Source organism: Crocodylus porosus, unplaced genomic scaffold (genome assembly GCF_001723895.1).
Source record: "Crocodylus porosus isolate Cpor-Errol unplaced genomic scaffold, CroPor_comp1, whole genome shotgun sequence".
NCBI lineage: Eukaryota > Metazoa > Chordata > Crocodylia > Crocodylidae > Crocodylus > Crocodylus porosus.
In genome coordinates, this window is record NW_017728932.1 from 14,500,494 (window position 1) to 14,521,825 (window position 21,332).

Consider the following 21,332-nt stretch of genomic DNA (forward strand, 5'->3'; position numbering starts at 1 on the left):
TCGAAGTAAGACTAACTGGCCTATAGTTTCCCGGGTCCTCTTTCTTCCCCTTTTTGAAGATGGGAACCACGTTGGCCCTCTTCCAGTCCTCTGGCACCACACCAGAGCACCACGAGTGCTCGTAAAGTTACGCCAGGGGTCCTGCAATGACCTCGGCCAATTCCTTTAGTACTCTAGGGTGGAGATCGTCCGGACCGGCTGACTTGAATACGTCCAATCCCTCCAGAAGCTCCCTAACTAGCTCCTCACTAACCCTTGGCCCAGGCGTGCCTCCCCTTACGGCCCTGGTGTGTTTTGGGGCTGTTATCATTACCAGTGTACCTCGATGACTAGAGGTGCACGGATACATTAGTCCATATCATATCTGTACCAATAAAAGGAAATTTGATATTATTGGCAATTGGCCCAAAAACTCCCAATGTGGCCAATAACATCACCAATAAATGCCATGTGCATACATGCTGCCACAGCATGCAAGCAAACAGACTGGCAACTTGGAGAGCAGCTTCTGGCTAGTACTTCTGGAGCGGGGGGGGAAAGAGGCGTGGGGGGGCACATCAAAGCCCCCATGATGAGGGAGGGAGTGGGGCTGGGGCAGGCACTGCCCAGCCAGGGTGGGGTGCAGGACAGGGGGGGCGGCTCTCACCACTGTGCACACCCCCTGGGAAGGCATGGGGGGGCATGTGCCCCCTGGATCTATGTGCAAGGTGAGGGTGGCAGCCCCCTGCAGTTTCTTCCTGGAAGGCAGGCTGAGCCGGGGCTGCACTCGGGGTAGGCAACGGCACTAGGAAGGAGACTATGGGGTGGGATACAGCTCCACCTCCCAGCACCGCCATCACCTGCCTTGTGTGCAACTCTAACCCAACTCCTACTGATTACCATCCATTCACCGCTCTATAATTTGGTTAATGTCTATGTATCACCCATTACCTGGGCAGCAAGCAATGCATTTTTCAGTTCCTCTCGGGTAACTTCTGGGGCCTCCAGGCCCATTGTGTTGTTCTGAGGTGGCCTAATGTCTTGCTCTGCTGTTTCCTTAAGATGGGAATTAAGATAAGCTTTTGAAGCCAACAGATACCCATTCAGCATGTGCAGAGTTATATCCATCAGAGGTGGACACCTAGGTGAAAAGACATAATAAACCAAAAGGTATTTAACTGGACAGACCAACAGGCAAAGACGCTGGAGAAAGTTAAGTCAGCGGAGTGAGAAGAACCCCCCAACAAGATACTGAGTTGGTGGTGCCAACATTAGTGTCTAAACAACTACTCCCACAGTGCTTGGACACTAAATGCAACTGGATAGACAATTAACTCAGCCCCTCTTCACCTTCGCATGTTCAGAAACTTCAGACTTTTATTTTTACTCAGGAAGCTGGGGACTTCATTTAAACCTTTCCCTGGATGGATTGGATTAAAACAGGAATGAAAGTTTGACAATCAGGCCAGGGTTCCTGGGAACTACCCTCCCTAGGTTAACTAGAAACTGATTTACTCCACTGGACTAATGGATCAATCACTGGGGAAAAAGGGATACAAACATGTACAAGCAAGGATGATGATGATGACAGCCAAGCCAAGATGGGTATGTGCAATTTATAAACCAACGGAAGGATGGGATAACAGAAGAGGCAAAGAAAAAGCCCCCAAAACTCTGTACGACAGAACAGACAATAAAAGAGAGACACAGTTATACTAATGATCTTTAAAGTCCTGAACACCTCTTTTATATAAGCAACACATGGAATACAACCCTCTCTCCTATCCTAAAAAAAGCCAAGCTAGTATATGGAGATTTTGACCTTGAATTGTTTTTCAGAAGAACATGCATTAGTGCAGGGTCAGTCAGTTGGCTGTCCATTCTAATTGTTTTCATTACTTAAATTCTCAGTCTATTCTTTTGCATTAAAAGTCTTAAAATGGCCTTGTATGCCCTTCCTTACCATCTCCTGCTACCGAGAGGAACTCATTTTTCCAACAGTATTGGTATACAAATTTGAGCGATGAAGCAAAATCATTCTGATTCACCCAGTAGCTGGTTACTGGGATCCAACTGATGGAATATAAAACCTGGGTGCAGATAGGGTAGCAAAGGCAATCTGCAGTGGGACGATGCCACTGTACAACCATGATGTGATTTTTAATATCAGGGATGCCAGCTTTAAGGAACAAAATCTACAGAACTATAAATCTAATAAGATAGTTGTCTGTGTGGGGAAATCAGTTTACAATCTGCTCAGTGAGATTAATCATCAGGGAGACAAAAAAAAGTAACAAGCAGTAAAATATTTATAGAGAATAATTTAGAAATGATGCACCAGATTTTGCTGCTCCTCCCAAACAAGCACTGAAAAATCAGGGTTATGTGACAAGATACACCGACTCACAGTGTGACCAAGCCTGGAAGTGTTCAACCACATTAAGGAACTACAGTTTAACTATGAAAACCACAAAGCAGGATACAGCTCTTAGAGCTCATGCTACTATCTTGAAACACTTCTTTAAAAAGTTCTAATTTTCAAAAGAAGTCACTGACAAAGTATCAGTATGGGGGAGGGACTCCAAGTCGCAGTGAAACATTATGAAAGGTAAACCAGAGGGAGACATGTACCTGTGAACTCTCTGATCACATCTTAGCACAATCAGAGGATCAATCATTAGATCATTTTGTGTGTACTTCTGCTGTCGGATTATCTTTACTGAAGGCTGAAGGGCGTTAACGGTCATCACCCACAACCTACAGGGAAAAGGTTTAAAAAACACATATCTAAAGCCAATTCTTACAAGAAACAGGTTCACAGAGAGATTAAACAGGTGAACACTAGGTGTCTGTTTATTTCAGTAAGTTATATTGTATGTAGACTTACAGTTAAAAACCTCAGTTTATCATATATATTGCCCTAGAAGTTCAAAAAACCCCTGCCTTCCTATGCTGAGCACATTTTCTGCAATGCCATCTACCCGAGATGCATTTTCATTGCAATACAAAAGTGACTACCCATTCTAAAAAGCAAACTCTCTAAAGTAATTTTTTTCCCCAGCACTCGGACCCTATCTTAAATATTCAAGTCAATTCAAGTCAGTCCTGAGGCTGCTGCGACCACTGGGACACCTTAGGCCATTGGTGATTCTGTGGGCAAAGTGACCTGGTGGGTCCCATCTCCCCTCCAGGAACGGATGGTCACTGGCTCACAGGCAGCTCATTCAAGACCCCTTTGAGAGGTCTTGTTTTCATTCCTGCTGGGTGTCCACACACCCTCCTCACCTAGGCTAGCCCAGGTGTGGACACCGGTTTAGTTGCTGACAACCCAGCTATGGGAGAGGCTGTACTGGTTTACATGGTACCAGATAGCACACTAAGAAAGGCCTGGCCTGACAGGGACCTTAAATATTTAGTCAGCCATAAAAGGTAACTTACTGAAGAACCATTCTTAAGAGAGTTTATATTTAAAGCTTATTGAAGAATTCCCCTTGTAAAATACACATAACTAACTAACTAACTAAATGGAGACGTTGCTTTTTCTAGTTAATTGGAAAGTCTTTTGTAATGATAAGAGTTCCTTTTCTTTGAAAGCAAGTCCGTGTTTCATTCCAGCAACAAAACAAAAAGGGATCTAACTCCAAAAGGTGCTAAAGCACTAGACTACTAGGGATTTTTGGGATCCAGTCCACAGCTTGCTACCAGTGACAGCACCAGGAGGTAAAGGGTTTAGAAACAGGAAGTAGCATTTTACCCCATCTGCCATGTTAAGCCAAACAGTAAGTTGCACCTACCTTCTAGGCATCACTGTGTTAAGAACCATCCAAAGCTTGTTGACTGTCTGAAGGACTCTCCGTGGAACCCCTGCATTCAGCAACTGGTTCATGTTTGATGTCAGTACCTCTGCATATGGGATCAGCTCACCAGCAGAGAGCAGTGTTAAGTGTTCTAGAATCTGCATCAGTTGGGTGTGATTTCCTGAAAGCATTGAAAACGCTAGAAAAGAAAACAGTGGGATTCTGAACATCGAAACAGGCGCCTGCCATTTTATGGATTCTCATTTAAAGTATATCCCATTTACACATCTCTGAGCTGACAAGTTAAATGCTGCACATTTCCACACCTCTCCCCCAAGAGCAGCCTGACGGGAGCAAGCAAGGAGAATTCAAATTTGATGCATGAAACCAGCCCTGTTGTGGACTTCCCCCCAACACACCCACATGACTCTCAGTATTTAAATACGCTAGCCCAGTGGGGGCCATTTTAATAGGCAAGCCAAAAATTAGTTTGGCACCCTCCCCTTACGGCACCCAAATCCCTTTCTCCTGCCTGACCTGCTACTCTGCTTTCTGCTTCCTGTTCTATCTGCCGCATGCCACATGGAAGCTGCCCGTGCCATTTGTGACATGTGTGCTTCAGGTTGGCTACCCCTGTTTTAGCCAACTTAAGTGTTAGGAGGAAAACAGGAACTGCCTGCTTCAGAAGGAATTGTATTTACCGTCTTGGAGCTGCTTGGGAGAGTGGTTCTTGGCCATGTTTGTAAGAAGCATCCTTCGCAGCAACGCATCTGTGCCTGTGATCTGCTCCTCGCAGATCCAGTCATCCACAATGCACAGGTGTGGGTAGTTAGTAGCAAGGAGGCGCAGCAGTGCAGAGTGCAGGCCTTAGGAGATGGGAGAGGGAACAGAGTCTACAAGCTAAATTTCAACACTTTTTGCATCTCAATAAATTGGCTCCCCCCTTCACCTCAATAGCAAAACCTCACGTAATCAGCATCGAGACGCTTACTGAAGCAAGTATCATTTGACCCTTTCAGTATCAGACAAGCTTGCATATTTATAGCCTGAGATTAGAACTCAAATATATAAACAGAGGAAAGAAAAAGCTAGGACGGAGCCTTCCTCCTTTCCAAAGACGTCAGCCCCAGGGTTCAGGTGGTAGGACACGGAATGCACAGCAAGTTAAAAAAAACCCTTGCTGCTTCAAACCAGCTGTAAGGCTGCCTGTTAGAACCTGTCTTTAGCTTTCAGCCACCAAAGTGTGCCATGGTGGCTTTTAGACAGCTTTCTTTAAATGTATTTGTAAGCTCATTCTTGGCTGCTGGCAGAGTTGGAGACAGGAAAAAAGAGAAAGACCACATCACGGAACAGGAGAAAGTTCCTTCCTTTAATTTGTCCCCAGTCACTGTGAGACCCCAAAAGCAGAGAATACACAATTTTCTTCATCCTGGGTATTGCAAACGCACATATATACCTCCCAATTCCTGTTGCAGTCCTTGTGCTTGCCGGATAAGGTACTTGATTGGAATCTGATCCATCAGTGCTGAAGAGTAAGACTTGGGCTTTCTTTGCATGGCAGCTGTAAGGAAAGAATTAACTAGACTAATCAAGAATCCCTTCCCAACTTGGCCACTTTATGCGTTAAACTAGAAGTCACAAGCAAACAGGGAGCTGAGGCTGCCAATCTATTCGCAAACTGCTCTTAGGACAACACCTGCAGACAGGAGACAGGCCCTCTGTTCTGAGGGCTCTGGATAAAGCGCACTGTTGAAACAGCAATACTCAGACCCAAGTGGATGATTTTGGGATGGAGTTAACCCAACTCACCCTTTCCGGACTGAGACCTGAACCTCAATCACTGCTGAGTATTCATTTTTTACCAGTAATAATTAAGATACCACAATCACCCAATTAGCATTCCCATTACATTACCTTCTTCCCCAAGCTGCGTGACCCCAAAGCACTGTACAAACTGTACACACACAGGACTCACCTGACTCGAGTATGAAACAATCATTCCTGCAGTGGAATGAAGCAGCCATTCTAAGCCAGGAACATTACACACCAAGGTACAGTGAGTAAAATGTATGTCCCCCCAACTGACACTTCCAGGAGGTATTAAAGAAATAGCTTCTAAATAGTTCAAGATAAAATTTGACCAGGACACACAAAATAACACCCTTGTTTTTGTGGAAATCATTATGGCATCTTTAGCTATCTCAGGGACTCTGCTCCATGAAGCTTAACACTTAATACTTCTCCCTGCAGCATCTGCATTTTCATCAATTAGTTCCCATTCCAGGTTCGAGTCCATCTTTTTAAAAGATCACAACCCTGAGCTACAGCTTCAAAATTCATCAAAGAACAATGTGACAAAGCACTACTAGCAGCATGCACTACATTGTGTACTGGACGCAAGTGACAGCATAGGAAGAACTCGGACCCTTTTCAACAACCCACTCTTCTCTGGCATAATAGTATACAGCCCAGTAATACACCGCTAATATGAATGTTGATGAAGACTAGATTTTTTTCAGGGTAAAGTAGCAGCTGGAAATCTACAACTCATTTCACACTGGAATCAAATAGGGTTAATGGACTAAAGAATGCTTATGCTGATTTAAAGGTGGTATTCAAAAGGCAAAAATAAGTCATTCTACTGTCTCCATGTTTATCAACAATACCCATAACACCAGACAAGGCATGCCTACACTGCAGACACATCGGGATATGAAAAAGGACACCCAAGGCCACTAACAGTGCCCGGCTATTTTTGTGATTAACTTGTACTGATTGTTGCAAGAAAAAAAATCTCCAGTAACTTTGTGTCAAAACATGCTGAAACTTGACTTAAAAGTGGCTGACCTAAAACAAAGCACCTGAACAGCTTTTCAACCCAAGCTCTAAAGGATCCTTCTGCATAACGCTGCATTAGCATTGCCAACATCATTAACCTGACCCAAGTTTCATCTTGCTGAACTCATTACTGTGGCAAATGAAATTTGTGTCACTCGATGCAGTTACCATTTTAGGATCAGATCCTGACATCTGCTCAAACCTTTTAAGATCTTGTCGCTTGCGGGCAATGCTCACGCACACATACCAAGTGTCTTGGTGTTAGCCAGGAGTGCCTCTTCATAAGAAAGGACATAGTAGAGGACAAGCAGCTGGGCCGTGATGCTGTAATGCTGATTAACCCGGGCATTTTCTCCCTGCACAGAAAACCATAACAAGGAGTCATGCTGTAACATTTCCCTGATTTTTTTAAAGGCAGGATTTGGAGTTAGCGGAAAACATGGAGGCATCTCTCACTGCGAGGGATGATTGCGAGTCACATCTGGCCCCGAGTTCAAGTTTAAATTTCTATTAAAAAAAAAAAAAAAGTCACAATATTTCAGACCAATGAAAGGGTTTCCTGCATCTCAGCCCATCTAGGACCAGAGAGCACAGTGATTTTCACTAGGAAGAGTGCGACAGCCCCTTAGTACCGGGTCAATTTCCCATCTTCACACGTGAAAAATGGCCTCTCTGTAAGGTCACATGGGGCTTTTCTACCTAAAGCCTGGTTTTTAGCTTGGCTGTGAGTCTAGGCAAAAAAACCCAAACAAACACTTTTTACTTCAGGTTGCTGCTAGAAAGAAGAGCCATTAACTTGGAGACTATATTTATACAAATGGCAAGTGCTGGGGCTGCGGCACAGGCAGCAAACACTACACTTCTGGAGCAGCTGGCAAGAATGCCTTGCTGCAGCCATGCCAGCAGCCTGACTGGCACTGACAGGCCTGATCATGGCCCAAGGGATGCAGTTTATGGTCCAGGTATTAAACACTGCAACTGTCAGAATGTACAATAGAAAAATATTTCAGAGTTGCAAGATCTGAGGAGGTGCCTGCAAGTCACAAACAAAAGCAATAATTTACCCCAGCGAGCCCTTGAAAAACATTCAAGATCTCCTGCTCTGTGACAGGCTGGTTGGTCGCCTCAGGGTTGGACTTGGATGCAGGAGTAAGAACAGAGTTGATGTAGACATCAATAAGAGGAAGCAGCTGAGGATGGAGTGGGGTGGTGGTTTCACACAGTTGTCTATAAATCCAGTCCTAGAACAAACATGTTATACTCAGTGAAAAGGATCAACAACAAAATCAGAAGCCAAACCTGCTGTTTTTCCTGTTCAGTCCACTGGCAAAGTCCTAGTTTGAACAGTTTGTTCTACAGTTACTCTCAGCATGGGTCAAACGCTTAGAAAAAAGGAAGACCAAAACCAGTTCTGAACTGGGCTAGGCTTCATAGCTCAAGCACTGGAAGAGCTTCCACTCTGCAGCACTTTAATACACACTGGTGCTGGCCAGCAACGCTTTTATTTTTGTGACTTGGACTTTAAACAGTGCTCAAGTAAGGACTTGAATAAACTTCTCATCACTTGTGACTTAACTAGCTTCTAGACTCTGTCTTACAGAAAGAACAGCCCTAGTTTACTAACTCAGTACACACTGTTTAGTCCCCAGTCCTGTAGTAATAGGTGCTCAGCAAGAAATCCTTTTAATACCATCACTTTTTAGGCAACATTGTCAGGGAAATGGACAGCAAGAGTCTGCTTAACATCAGAAACAACCAATGAAACCCAAGGCTGATCACTAAGATGCGTTCTGAAACCTGAACGCAAGGAAAGCCATACCTTTATAGACACTTTGTGCTTGGTGAATGACCGGCTCCGCAGAAGCTGATAGATGCAGTGAATGGGTAAAAACCCAGTAATGTTGGCACTCAGGTTACCCGTTACAGGCACGCGAACTGCATGTGCTGTGACTACCTATGGAAAAACATTGTATTCAAGAAAAATATAGTCACATATGTTGGTGTTTCACTGCATGGTCATAACACACATGCATACGGGAATGAATGAAGTTTGCAGAAGCAAAATTTATCCTGGCTTTGCCTAATTTCCAGCATCTTTGCAAATGTAACAATAGACTTTTAATATAAGCTTTTCTGTGTGAATTTTCCCAAGGCAGAATGGCATACCACAGAATTTGTTTATTTATGAACATGTTAACTTCATCAGAAACTAAGAAAGGTAATACCATGATAAGATTAAGATGAGAAAAGAAGCAAAGAACTGTTCTGAAATTTTTTAAAGCGACTGAACTCTTGTACTACAAATAGGAATTAAAGCAAACCAAAGAATACCTGTTCAGTGAAAATCTCCTGCGTAAAGATGGTTTTCATTCTGCTCAGTGAACTGGGCTTAATAACAATCTGAAACAAACAATGCAGTATTTGCTATCAACCTTTTGAGGGTCTGTCTTTCCTTTTGCAAAACATGAAACACATTAAAGTCTGTTTCATCTTTTATTTAATCTGGTTTTCAGCTGGCAGCAAGTGGCATTTGCCATTGCCTTCATAGTGCTAAGAAAATATTCACATATTAAGATTAAACGTTTGAAGATGAGTTTGTTTTACATTCTAATGTTATGAGTTCAAGATTTCCTGCATTTCCTCACCAACCTAAGAACTGACTGCACTGTTCCCCCCCCCCCAATTTAACAAAACCAGCAGCTGCCAAAGAGAAGGGGAAAAAAAATCAAAGACTATGCCGATAAACAAAAACTAGAAATCAGTCTATGTTAGTTAAGTAGTACATGCCGAAGCGTAATTTTTCCATCAGATTTTTTAAGGAAATCTTCGCAGCCCAATTTAGAAAGGACCTTGCATTGCTACATGCACAAACATGAGCTTATAAGAAGAACGCACATTCATTTGGGCATATTTCTAAACATCTATATCTTTATGCTTTATATCCCATCTGACACAAAGATCCCTTTATGCTCTGGCAGGTTTTCACCTCTGAAACCTACTGTTCTGCGTACATTTTGCTTTTGTGCTAGAAAAAATGTTTATTCCCAGATTTTTCATCTAAACACACAGGTGTTCAAATATACAGCAGAAATACAGATGTATAGACCTTATTAGGTGAAACAAGCTAGAACCTATATGCACCTTCAATAAGTGAGTTTTAAAAGGAAACATTCATTTGGGGGAGGTCAGGAGTTACCTTCATTCCCAAAGTGGAGCAAACCAGATCAATGATGGCACTGAGCTGATTGCTATGGAAATACATGGCAACCAATAGAAGCATCTCTCCAAAAGAAGCAGACACTCCAGAAATGCTGTTGGAACAAAGAAGGAAGAGTGAGTTTCAGCTGAGACATAGAAAACAGTGGGTTACTGGAGTCCCTTCAGAAAAACTGAAGCTCTCACCTTTCAAAGTAGGCCTCTTCTTTTATCATCCAGCTTAGCCACATGACCATCAGCTGCTCCTGCTCTGGGGTGCTAAACAAAAACATTCCATGACAGACATGTTTCTATGTTCCCACGTGTTAACTATTACAGTAACAATTAGGAGACCCCAAGAATCAACCTCCAAGACGACAAGGAGGAAAAACATGCTCTTCCACCGAGGGAGCCTTTCCTTCACTTACTATTAAGTGTCAAGCCAGCCTCTGAACACTGGTGACAGCACATACATCCAAACTTGTAGTAGTTTGCCCTGAGTAAACAGTCTAAATGTCTCAACATTACTCAAGGACCCCTAAGTAAGGGTGTTCTGTTCCACCTTCATAAGGCCATTTCTATTAATAATGAAGCCTGCCAGTGCTTTCAAATGGTTTTCACCACAAAACTTGTTCAGTGGAAAACAAAACTACAAGGCCTAGCGCACAGGCTTCTCTCTAGCACTCTAGACTAATGCCTCTTTCCCCCTCCCAAAGGCACTTTGCACTAGGCAAGGGGGTGGCATTACGTGATATGGATGTAGTCCACCGGTGAGACCAGTCACCTTCATCAGGAGACTGACCATTGTCATAAAGAATTAGAAAAAAAAGAGGCAGAAAAACTGGCGGGCAGCCCATGTGTTGTTGCCCAGGCACTGCTCAAATAGTAATACCAGGAGCAGGCTGTATCTCTACAATGACAGGTACCTGACAAGGGTGGAGAAGGCCAGGAGCATGCAGAAGGAGAGAGAGACAAAGCGAACACCAGCAGGAGTTGCAGGAGGACGACTCGTCATGAGCTGAAGTAACTGCTCCGCTTCCTCGTCAGTTGGTCTAAACAGAAGAAGAAATAAGAGAAAAATAAAAGGCGTTCAGGCTGAAAAATATTTCCCATCTGGCTACAGTGGTTAAAAGCTTCTTAAATTGGAATGACAAGAAAAAGCAGTCATTGCTTCATCATGTGACCCTCTCGATATATAGTTATGGAGATTACCTGGCAATTCTCTTTGAACTTAAGAATTCAGAGGTCACAGCTTTAAACATTTCTTGATAAAAATCTCAGCTCTAGAAGAGGCAAATATCCAGATAACTACCATGTCAAACTTACTTTATTTTTATGCAGACTATGAAGGCCGAAGTCAAAATAAACCTAGTGGATTCTGAGCTGTGACAGGTATGACCAATATTTTCAGCTGCTTTCTGCCCTACACACCAGTGCAAATGCTAGGATTGTAGAAGTGATTCTATGGCAAGGAATACAGCAGCACAAATCTCTCATCTGAATCTCTACTTTAACAGTGATATTCTTCTCCAAGGCAAGCTTTTTTGCTAAGCTTCCATGCTAAGAATATAGCAGAGCAAGTAAATACTTATTTGGTCCTACAGAATTTAAAGGTACAACTATCTACTCTAAATCAGAAATATAAGGAACTATTCAACCAGCTGGCCATTCTGCTACACAAGCAGCGCTGAGTAAGCATGAAACATGAACCCTCCGTTTTAAGAGAGGATAAAGTCCAGTCAGGTTTGGACATTAGGGGAACGGGAGGAAGCTCAAGCTGAAGCTGCCCAAGACTTCCAGTAACTGAATGGAGACAGCAATGACAAACACCAGAAACATAAAAGCCATCAAGTACTTCAGCCCGGCGATTCCCATGAGTGCACAGTAGAGGCGTAACAGCGCGCTGGCTTTCACGACGTGCTCCTCTTTCAGTCCAGAATACACAGACACGTGTGGGTCCATGTCTACATCTGCTTCCTCCACAATGTGTGTGCTGCGAACCGTGGGAAGAATCCCCATCAGCTCCAGGAGCAGCTGCCTTCTCATTTGCCAGAGGACAGAGCTGATGTTTTCCCTTTTTCTCTGCATGAGAAATTAAAAGGTAAAAGACCCAGCAGTTCTAGGAAAATTCATCTGGTTTTCCATTTTAGTACAGGGCATGGCAGCTGCAGTTATTACGACAACTCTACAGCCAAGTTCTCAAAGGAAATTTATACACCATTGTTTCACTGGGGAGGGAGCAGCCAGAGCAGGATTACATTACAATGCCCTGTTTCAGCAAAATACAGATACTACCTAATCCCAGCAAGCCACTGAATCAGTGCCCAACTTTGCAGTACTGGGTGTGAAATAAACTGTAGTGAGGCTCACAATATACTCAGTAAACACTGATCTACGGTTCACCCGTTCCCATGGCTACGAGACGGCATATTTAAAGTCACCAAGACAGGACAGCCCTAGAAGGAGCCACCAGGTGGCACCCACTGGCAACCTCCATTCCACAACTGCCTGACCTGTGAAGCTGCACCAGACTGGCCTCAGCTGCCATAACCCTCGCTTTGCAGCCAGTGGTATAGCAGGATCCTGAGATCTGCTCATGCTCGCAAGCTGGAGCTTCCTTCTGGCCTGTTCCCAGGGAACACTCAGATTGTTCTAACCTGCTGTCCATTCCGGATGAAAGTCCCAAACCACGTCCGCACTTTTGCATTTGTTCCAAGCAGCAAACCGCTCACGAAGCACACCAAGTCGCTCACGCCATCCTCCGAGGATTCATTCTTTGTGTGATCCAGGGTCAAGGCCACTCCCAGGCCTGGAAGATGGCACTCTTCCACCTGGAAGGGAGCCAAAGAGTGAGCCTCCACTCACTGGATGTCCTCAACTAAATGCTAGAGCATAATCAGGTCTTGCGTGCTACCCCATAATAACCTGATCTGAGGCTTACCACCATTCCTCGGACCCTCAGCGCCTGGGAGGGGTTCATCTTGCACAAGTGACGAAGTGCCTCAGTCCTGCGCCGGCCTCCGATGCTCTCTTCATCTTGTCGCTCGCCGTTCTTGATCAGGCCTCTGCAAACTAAGCATTCAGGGCACAAGACTGGGACTAAGTACTCTGTCTATTGCACTAGGAAGGCAGCTCTTCCCACATATGCACAGCCCACTGGAATCGGCTGTTCAGTTCAACATCATTTTTGCTACCTGTGTTACCACCAGGCTGAAGAGCCCTGCTGCTGGACCCAGGCCATTTTGTGCTAGGACACTACACAAACCGAACAGAGACAGTGCCTGCCCCAAAGAACTTACAGTGAGGATACAGATTAAAGCCTGATCCAAACTGACTTCAGCTACTCATGCCCCTCATTAAGTCAGGTGATGCATAGGACAGCCTTGGACAGAGAAGTCCTTGGCCCAAGTTGACATACAGCTTGGATAACAGCACTGCAAGCTCTTCCTCTACTCCCACCCTGCAGCCTGACCTGAAGCAACAACTATGACTGCAAGAGCAGCTCTGTCTCCAGGACCATTCATTCCCTGACCTCTGCAGTAGGTACAAAGTAATAACAGCTTGGCAATGGGGTTGGGCGTGTGCAGAGACAGCCCGCAACTCCACAGCATTACCATCCTTTGTCACTACTGACCTGGGTAAGACTCATATGGAGATGACAGCACAGGGAGTTAGCCGTAGGAGAAGGTGGTGTGAAGGGAGGTGAGTAGCAGGAGCAGGAAGCCCCTTAGGGCTGAATCATGTGCAGGCACATGCCCCAAGGCTAGTACTGTTTTATACTACATTTTGGGCTGCAATTAATTTTTGCTGAAGGGGTTATAAATTCCCAGAAGGAAATATGCCAAACAAGAAACGACAACTTACCTTCATTAAAGCTATCGGGAACATTGGCCACAAGGAGGCACAGGAACCAGGCTCCATTTTTGACATGAAGCAGGGCTTCTGCCACATCAACTATGGGCAACAGTGAAGGCAGCTCTGAACGGAAACAGGATTTTAAAAGCCATTGTTTTCAGTCTAAAACAAGCTCTGAAATTAAAACTACGTTAGTCACATGCTGACCATTTAAAAGGGATGGCACGGAGAAGCTCGCAAGTAAAGGACTGCACACCTGCTTGCAAAATACACAGAACGTCTGCTGCCTCCTCCAAGTAGACCGGGCTCTCGAAGAGTTCCGAAGACTTGAGGAAAAATTCACCATTTGACTCTGACACCTGGAATAGGAGGTTATCATCATAATACAAGCATAATAAAGTGAGTAAACAGTATACCTCAGTTACTTCACATCAAATTCCTGTGCACTTGAACTCAAAGGATTGACTATGCAAAAACAGACCCAGCACACTTGCAATATGCCCAGCTTATTATGACTGTTTGTAATAAAGTTGCTCAAAAACCACAGAATTGCTGAAAAATATTTAAGCAGGCTCCTAGGCCAGGTGAACACAGCTCTGAATTGTCATGAGAGAAACTAGAGAAACCAATCGAGGTGTATTTGTTCCCAAAATGTGGGCTACCACTTTAAGCTTTTCTTGTTAGTTTGGAAGCCCCGGCTACAGATGTTAGTAACTAAAAACACCTCCATGCCCCTGCCTTAAATAAAACAAAATGTGACAGAACAAAAAGGATCTCCATTGCCCCAAGCGTGAAGCGCAGGCCTGAAGCCATGTGCACCCATGCTTTATTTTTTTTCCACGTCCACCAACATCAATTCACACACATGGTAAAGAATGAAACAGAAATTCACCTTGTTCATAATCGCTAACAGCTCGCTAAGCACAAGCCGAAGCCGGCGCGGGGAATCACTGTGCTCAAACTCCAAAGTCAGACCGTGCTGAAGCTGCGAAACCAAGATGCTTTCTCCACTACCTCCTCCAAGTTTGAGCCTAAGACATCATTGAAATGTGAAAACAGCTGTTCAAAAAAGCCACAGAAACCAGTTGCCTTTTGGTGAAAACAGACAATACATTCACACTTGCTCATTCGGCAAATATTCTTTGCCAGGGGTCCAACTAGCCAGAGAGCAGCACTGGGACTTTATGACACTATCAAGTTTCAAACACCAAACCCACCTAACTGGCAAAGTTAACCTGCTGTCAAAACACAGGTGCGTCTTGCAATCTGCACACAAACCACAGTCAAGCAAGCATATTCGTACAACCCTGGCTCTCTTTTTTCATCTCAGAAGAAAGGGCTGGAGGAAGCCTCTATTTCTTAACCTATTGGAAGCCTCAAATTCTTCTCTTTGCCCGGGGCCAGAGAGATAGGACAGGTCTTCAGTTAATGTGTATCACTGTCCCTTGACCAGGTGCTGGGTATGAAGCTTGAAGCTAAATAAGTAAGTAAATAAATCCCACCCTCCTTCCTCGAACACCATCCTACTGAGCCCAAGGAACGAGTAACAAAGCGTAGTAGTAAAGCAAAACCATGTCAGGACAAGACGAGGGCATTAGTCGAACGAAGCCTGTGCACAGAACACGTGCATCCTTTCAGTTACCGAAGCTGCTGCTCCTTGTTCGCATCCTGCTCCAGCGCGTGGAAATCCACAGACAGCAAGGCGACGATGGAGTTGACGGCCTCCACGCCAGAAAGGAGCCGCAGGATGAGTTTTTTGTCCTGCGCCCAGCTCTGGCTCTGGTCAGCAGGAGCACACAAGGCCATGCGCACCAGGCAAGGCAGCAAGAGCCGGAGCTCGGGGTCGCTCAGCGCTGCCAGGCGCACCACGTCCACCTTCTGCATCGCTTCGAATGCGTAGGGGCTGACGAACTGCAGGCTGGAGCACTCCGCCATGGCGCCACTGCCGCCCTGAGTGCCAAGACATGGGTCAGACGCTGCCACCGCCCACTGGCATAAGCGGTGGGGAAGGGGCTCCACTCCCCAGAGTCCCGGGACCTCCCTCCCGGCTCTGGCCAAGCGGGGGCTGGGGGGAAGTCTCTTCCCGTCACTCCTGCATGCGGGAACCGGAGCGGCGCCACACGCTCCCTGCACACGTCCCCCCAGACACCGGCTGCGAGGCCTTGAGCGGCCTCTCTTGGGAGTGGGGGGTCGTTTCCTTGCCGGGCCGTGGCCCCACAACTGCCCCAGCCCCGCCAGCAGGCTCCTGGCCCCACGGACAGAGGCGCCCCCCGCAGATGACGGCCCCACCACCGACACAGCGCCTGCAACCCACCTCCCCTCAGCCCCGGGCCGCCCCGCCCACTTCCGGCTGGCAGCGGCGTCATGCTGCGCGGGCGCACAGGAAATGACGACACGCAGCGGAAGCCAGCCTCCGGCCCAGGGGCGGGGTGGAAGTCTGGGCTGTGGCAGCTCCAGCGTTCCCCACCCCGCAAGATCGGGCCCGCAAGGGTGGAGCGAGGCTAGGCTCTCGGCTCGGTCTTCAAAATCAAGAAGGTGGGGGAAGAGAGGGGAACTGAATCCACCCCCCCGGGGGAAGGTGTGGCAGCTACTCCTGCTTTACAAGGGAGGCTTGTCAGGACAGGCCGCAGCTTGGCTCACTTCAAAATCAAGGGTCAAAAAAAAGAGAAGCTTCGTTTCTTGAAAATCAAGGGGCAAAAAAAAAAACCTAAACAAAAAAACCCCCCAAGACAAAGAGAAACTGAATCTCTATAAAATCAAGGGGCAAAAATCAAGAGAAATTGAATTTGCCCATCAAACGGCAGAGTTTTGTCAGCCACCATGCGTCGGGACATCCTCGACAGCTCAGGCCTCAGCTCCATCCTCTTCAAAAACTCAAGAAGGGGGGCAGGGAGGGAGGTAGTAGTATTTCCAGCCTCTGAGCTGGAGGAGAGTGACTCCTGCTTTACACATCATGGATGCTCCTGCCAAGCCAGGCCCTCCTCCCCGTCATCTTCCACAGCATGAGAGGGGAAAAAAAAAAAAAGTCAAGGGGAATCAACAGCCACTGAATTCCCACCGCAGCATTCGTGTCGAGAGCGGGCCTAACTTGAGATGGACCAGCTCATCTCGCAGTGCTGCAGCCCTCTTGTCCACAGTCCCCGTGGGGGTTCGAAATAAAGAGACACCACCAATCAAGGCTTCATGAATAATTTATTCCATTTGAATTTTTTTTTTTTAAAAAGTATAAACCTTTTCATTTCCTCAATCACAATTTGTACAACTCAGTGTTTATGGCATTCGGCAGCAATAGTGTTTTTTGTTTGTTTGTTTTTGTTCCTTATTTCAGTTTTCTGTCACGTTAAATAAGACGACTTGGACCATTTCATGTCACGGCCGAGCGAGAACTTAGACACTCCCCTTCTTAAAGTGACCCAGCTGGTGGGAGAAGCTTTCTTGAAGCTGACATGTCCAGTAATGATGCCACAATTTGCAATTTAATAGGTTTACAAGGTCCACAAATCCAGTTTATTTGGAAAAAAAAAAAAAAAACAACCACCACCAACCCTAAAAGCTATATTAAAACTTCTGAAAAAGTGACCCTGAGGATTGCTGTAGGTCCCAAATCCAGTTTTACTGTAAATGAAGTTTTACTCCATTGAAAATAAAGAGTACACCCCCGAATAAGGTTTTCTAAGCAGTTAACCATTGTTCTGGGTTTTTCAATTAGTACGAGAGAGAAAGAGAGACAGACAGACAGACAGACACTGTCCACCTTTGTGTTTAAGATACTGCGAGACAAAACTCTCAGCTGAGAAGCTGGATTCTCAGAAGAAACCCAGGTCAAAACATTACATGGATAATATTAAAACCAATTGATATGCTATGCCATAGACTGTTGTGCAGCAAGCTATATGATGCAATAGCATTTTTTTAAAACCTTTTCCTCTATTACACTTTGAATTTTTAAATAATGCAACATAATATTTTGATATTACAGTATTAATAGTGCTTGATTAAAGACAACTGCAAATCTTTGCAGCGATACATGAAGTTTAAAAAAAAATGAAAGGTAAATGTGAAGATGAAAGATGGGCATCATAATCTGTGCTATACTGACAGCTGAGTAAGAATATAGCTGAGGATTTAAAATTTTAAATTTTATTCTGAAAGGGTTAGAAAGTTTTAAAAATGACATTTACTTTAAAATGCAAAGGCCATACGCAAGTACACTGGGTAGCCAAGGGGCCAAACAATAATGTGTACAAGGAGTCTAATCCATATAGGGTTACAGCCCAGCCTAGATAACTGAATGGCTTGCATAAATAGAGTATGGCTAGATTTTATTTTTCCTTTTTGACTGGCTGGAAGAATCCTATGTATGGCCAATATATTTAATAAAAGTTCCACAACTACTACTTAATAAGAGCTGTCAGGAGCAATGGTAAGTACAAACCGTTGCAGCTGAACCTGTCAGTGATCAGTATAAATTATCTTGTTAGCCGGCTGTCACAGTATTATTATTACATCAGTAATTATATGCACTTTAAACAGTGGGATATCATTAGGCAAATTGATTCGTAATGTGAAAGTCATGTATGTAAAACAAGTATGTTAGCTCCTCGGTGCTGGCAGTTTCGATATGTACGTTGTTGGCAAAAAGATGCCAAGCCAGGAAAAATCTCCCAGCATAAACTGTTTCTAAAAAGACTAATCAAAAGGGCCTCCTGATCTCTTCTAGCGGTTACAGTATGTTAATTTCCGTTTTTATTGTATTTGAAAAGTACTAGTGGTATATTTCACAGAAGGTTAGCATGACTGCACATTGATCGGGACCTCGCTGTTCAGGCAACTGGCTCACTTACCTGACGAATACAAGTCAGTCACATTTTAAACAGCCCACTGCTAACAAGTTCCATGCTAAAGAGGTTCATTAACATAAAGAAAAAAAAAAAAAAAAAAGCAGCAAGCTTTGAAGATTCCAGGCTAAAAAGCGTTTTCCCCCCCTCAGATCTCAGCCACGTGAAAAAATGCTCTAAAACAAAGTAACATGCTACTCAATCGGTGATGCATTAGCATAAATTAAAAAAAAATAAATGCAGACACCCAGTTTTTTTACTTTAATATCAAAATATGCTGACTTATGATTGCACTAATGTTGCTTTGAAGAAATGACTGAAAACCTTTGTCATCAATTGTACATTTTCTTCATACAAAAACACAAAGGTTGCTAGTATTGTATATACACAATTCAAAGAGGTTTGATGTTTGTTCATGTGAAAAGTGATATTTCAGGCAAATATTTTGTACTCACAAAACAAGCTACCAAATCCAGTTTTGTAAATACAAACGACTTTGTCCTTGTAGAGGATTTAGCAGTGGGTGCACAAAGGGATCTTAAGTCTTGCTCCTTTAAAAGGCTTAACTGGCAAAACGGATGGCTCGGTTTGTCCAGTGAGACCCAGGTGCTCGGTTATCATGGGTTCCCACATTCAGCTGAGAAGGATGCTGCAGAAGTAAATTCTTAAGCTGGCAGTCGGAGGACAAGGAACCATGAGGAAGGAATTGCTCGTGGGCACCCGCAGGGGCCATTTTAGAGAAGCATTACAGATTTGGCATGTGCGAGTAAAAGGAAAGAAGTGTTAAGTGAAGAAAGCTGCTGATTGTAGAGGGAGAAGAGGTATATGAAAGCCTCCCGAGTCCCTTCCTCAGGGAGTTTTGAGCCTCCTTGGCACATGCCCTGGCTGGAATCAGAGGCGGAAAAAACTCATACACTGATTACCTGGGACCTTCACCACAGTGCCAAAAATAGATTAAAAAGGAAAATGGATTTTTTTTTTTTTTTAACTAATGGAGTTCAGTCTGAATACCAGAATTCACTGAGAATCTATATACACCACATTTTAGTTAAAACACACACCAATCTTAAAGTCAAGATTGACTGTTTTTGCATTTGTGAAATGGCTAGAGCTGAGCTAAGTTTCAGCCTTACAGGAGACTTGGAGGTAATTTCCTCATGTTTTTTCCCATGCCTGGATATTCAGTTTCATCTTTGTAATGAAATACGTATCTTAAAGAATGCAAGAACGCAATGCCAAGAACTCCCAGTTAGCTACACACTGCGTAGCAGGTATTCTTGGACTAAATAAACCCAGCAACTGGAAACAGGAAGAGGCCTGAAGCTAGCCAAAGTTCTGAGCCATAACACAAAATTAAATTGAGAGTTTATTCATTTTATTCTCACTACAAGTTAAACCACCTACAATATCACTTATATATTGCCATTGTTACTCTGTAAAGGTGTGATATAAAATGCTGTAAGACCCGGTACCTTTTCAATTTATATAAACACAGTGAACTTCATTACTGTACATGTACTCTGCAACTACAGCTTAGCTGTAAATCCCCCACACACAATGGTATGGACATTAACCCCTCTATCCCCATTAAACTGTACATCAAGACAATACAAATTTACTGTCCCCACCCACCCCCTTACAAAAAAATAATACTCTAAAAGCAACCTACTGCAACTTTTAATTAAGACGATTACATATATTTTAGACCAATTGCTTTAAAGCAAGAAGGCAGTATAAACCTTCTAGGAAAATTTTTATAAAAGAGGTTAAGAAATATAAGACAATTTATACATTTAAAAACTTACAATAAATAAGAGAGATGCAGGCATTTTCGAATACTAGGTACTATAATCCAATACAAGAACATCTTGATGTTCTGAAGCCATAGGTAGAAACTTATGGTTCCTCATGTCTCTTCTCATCTCCATGCTTTTAATATTCATTAAACATGACTGGGTACTATGGCTCATTACTTTTCACAAATACTGTGACTGGGGAAAATGGTTAATTTTGCTACTAAAAATGTTATAATACATTTTGTCTGATCATCATTCTAAAGAGTCCTGTATAGTCAATGAAACAAAGACAGCAGGGTTATATGTGCCCCATCACAAGTCAAAACAATATTTGTTGGAAGTAACAAGAATTATACCCCATCACAAATGACTTGCACTGAGAAGTGTAACTTAGTCCTGCAATGAAATATCCCTTTTCCTTGTTCTTTTCTTGCAAAGTTCAGATGAAGATCACAGCATATTCATGATAAAGTTATACAATTGATTCAGCACCACAAAATGAACTGGGAGACACGACCGTCTGTCCTGGGTTGCAGGATCACAGGTTAGCCAGGAGAGTGCATTGTACTGTTCCAAAACAAACCTAGAAAGCAAACAAAACTATTAAACCTATACAGCTCTTTCCACCATCACTGTCAGAAAAAAGTGTTTTACACACAAAAATGGCACATCTCATGACACTGCAGGTTTGCTGTAAGCTAAACACTTAAACAAAAACCCCAACCCACATGCACGCACAGAAGTTAGGCTAGTCAGCTCATAAACAGCTAGCCTCCGCGTCACTGTTCTCCGAAGCAGGTCGTCAAAACCAATACCACCTGCTTTCTGTTTAAGTGGCACACACGTGTGCTACCAGATAGTCATCACGTTCCGTTAATAACAAAAGACATTTCAACAAAATCCGTTTAACATTTTCTTGTCGGCGAATGCCCCATGTTTAGTTTACACAATTCAGTGCCTGCTCCAGTCTCTGCTGACTTCCACGCCACATCCAAACCTCCCGCTTGTAACTGCTTCCTTTGTATCGTCCTCCA

The 21,332-nt window shown here is 44.0% G+C and overlaps 2 protein-coding genes across 3 annotated transcripts in view; both read right to left on the reverse strand.

Annotated features, from left to right (window-relative positions):
• The window catches only part of INTS2 (integrator complex subunit 2), a 23,260-nt gene extending 7,255 nt beyond the window's left edge, over positions 1-16,005 (reverse strand). Inside the window, exons 1-20 of one of the 2 annotated variants that reach the window (XM_019545674.1) lie at positions 15,979-16,005; positions 15,307-15,614; positions 14,557-14,695; positions 13,921-14,023; positions 13,674-13,787; positions 12,751-12,881; positions 12,467-12,640; positions 11,665-11,891; positions 10,736-10,861; positions 10,017-10,088; positions 9,811-9,925; positions 8,946-9,014; positions 8,434-8,568; positions 7,679-7,855; positions 6,862-6,970; positions 5,233-5,337; positions 4,478-4,642; positions 3,774-3,975; positions 2,611-2,736; positions 931-1,120 (exon numbers count right to left, since the gene is read on the reverse strand). In XM_019545674.1, the coding sequence (XP_019401219.1) occupies positions 931-1,120; positions 2,611-2,736; positions 3,774-3,975; positions 4,478-4,642; positions 5,233-5,337; positions 6,862-6,970; positions 7,679-7,855; positions 8,434-8,568; positions 8,946-9,014; positions 9,811-9,925; positions 10,017-10,088; positions 10,736-10,861; positions 11,665-11,891; positions 12,467-12,640; positions 12,751-12,881; positions 13,674-13,787; positions 13,921-14,023; positions 14,557-14,695; positions 15,307-15,599 (2,772 nt within the window). In that variant the 5' untranslated portion in view covers positions 15,600-15,614; positions 15,979-16,005. Of the gene's footprint in view, positions 1-930; positions 1,121-2,610; positions 2,737-3,773; positions 3,976-4,477; positions 4,643-5,232; positions 5,338-6,861; positions 6,971-7,678; positions 7,856-8,433; positions 8,569-8,945; positions 9,015-9,810; positions 9,926-10,016; positions 10,089-10,735; positions 10,862-11,664; positions 11,892-12,466; positions 12,641-12,750; positions 12,882-13,673; positions 13,788-13,920; positions 14,024-14,556; positions 14,696-15,306; positions 15,625-15,978 lie in introns of those variants that run through there. The other variant, XM_019545675.1, reaches the window with a different exon arrangement.
• Positions 16,006-16,837: 832 nt separating this feature from the next.
• Positions 16,838-21,332, reverse strand: part of MED13 (mediator complex subunit 13) — a gene marked incomplete at its 5' end in the record, with an annotated part of 70,224 nt that continues 65,729 nt past the window's right edge. The window contains one exon of the mRNA XM_019545311.1: positions 16,838-20,881. Within this exon, the coding sequence (XP_019400856.1) occupies positions 20,749-20,881 (133 nt within the window). The remainder of the gene's footprint in view (positions 20,882-21,332) is intronic.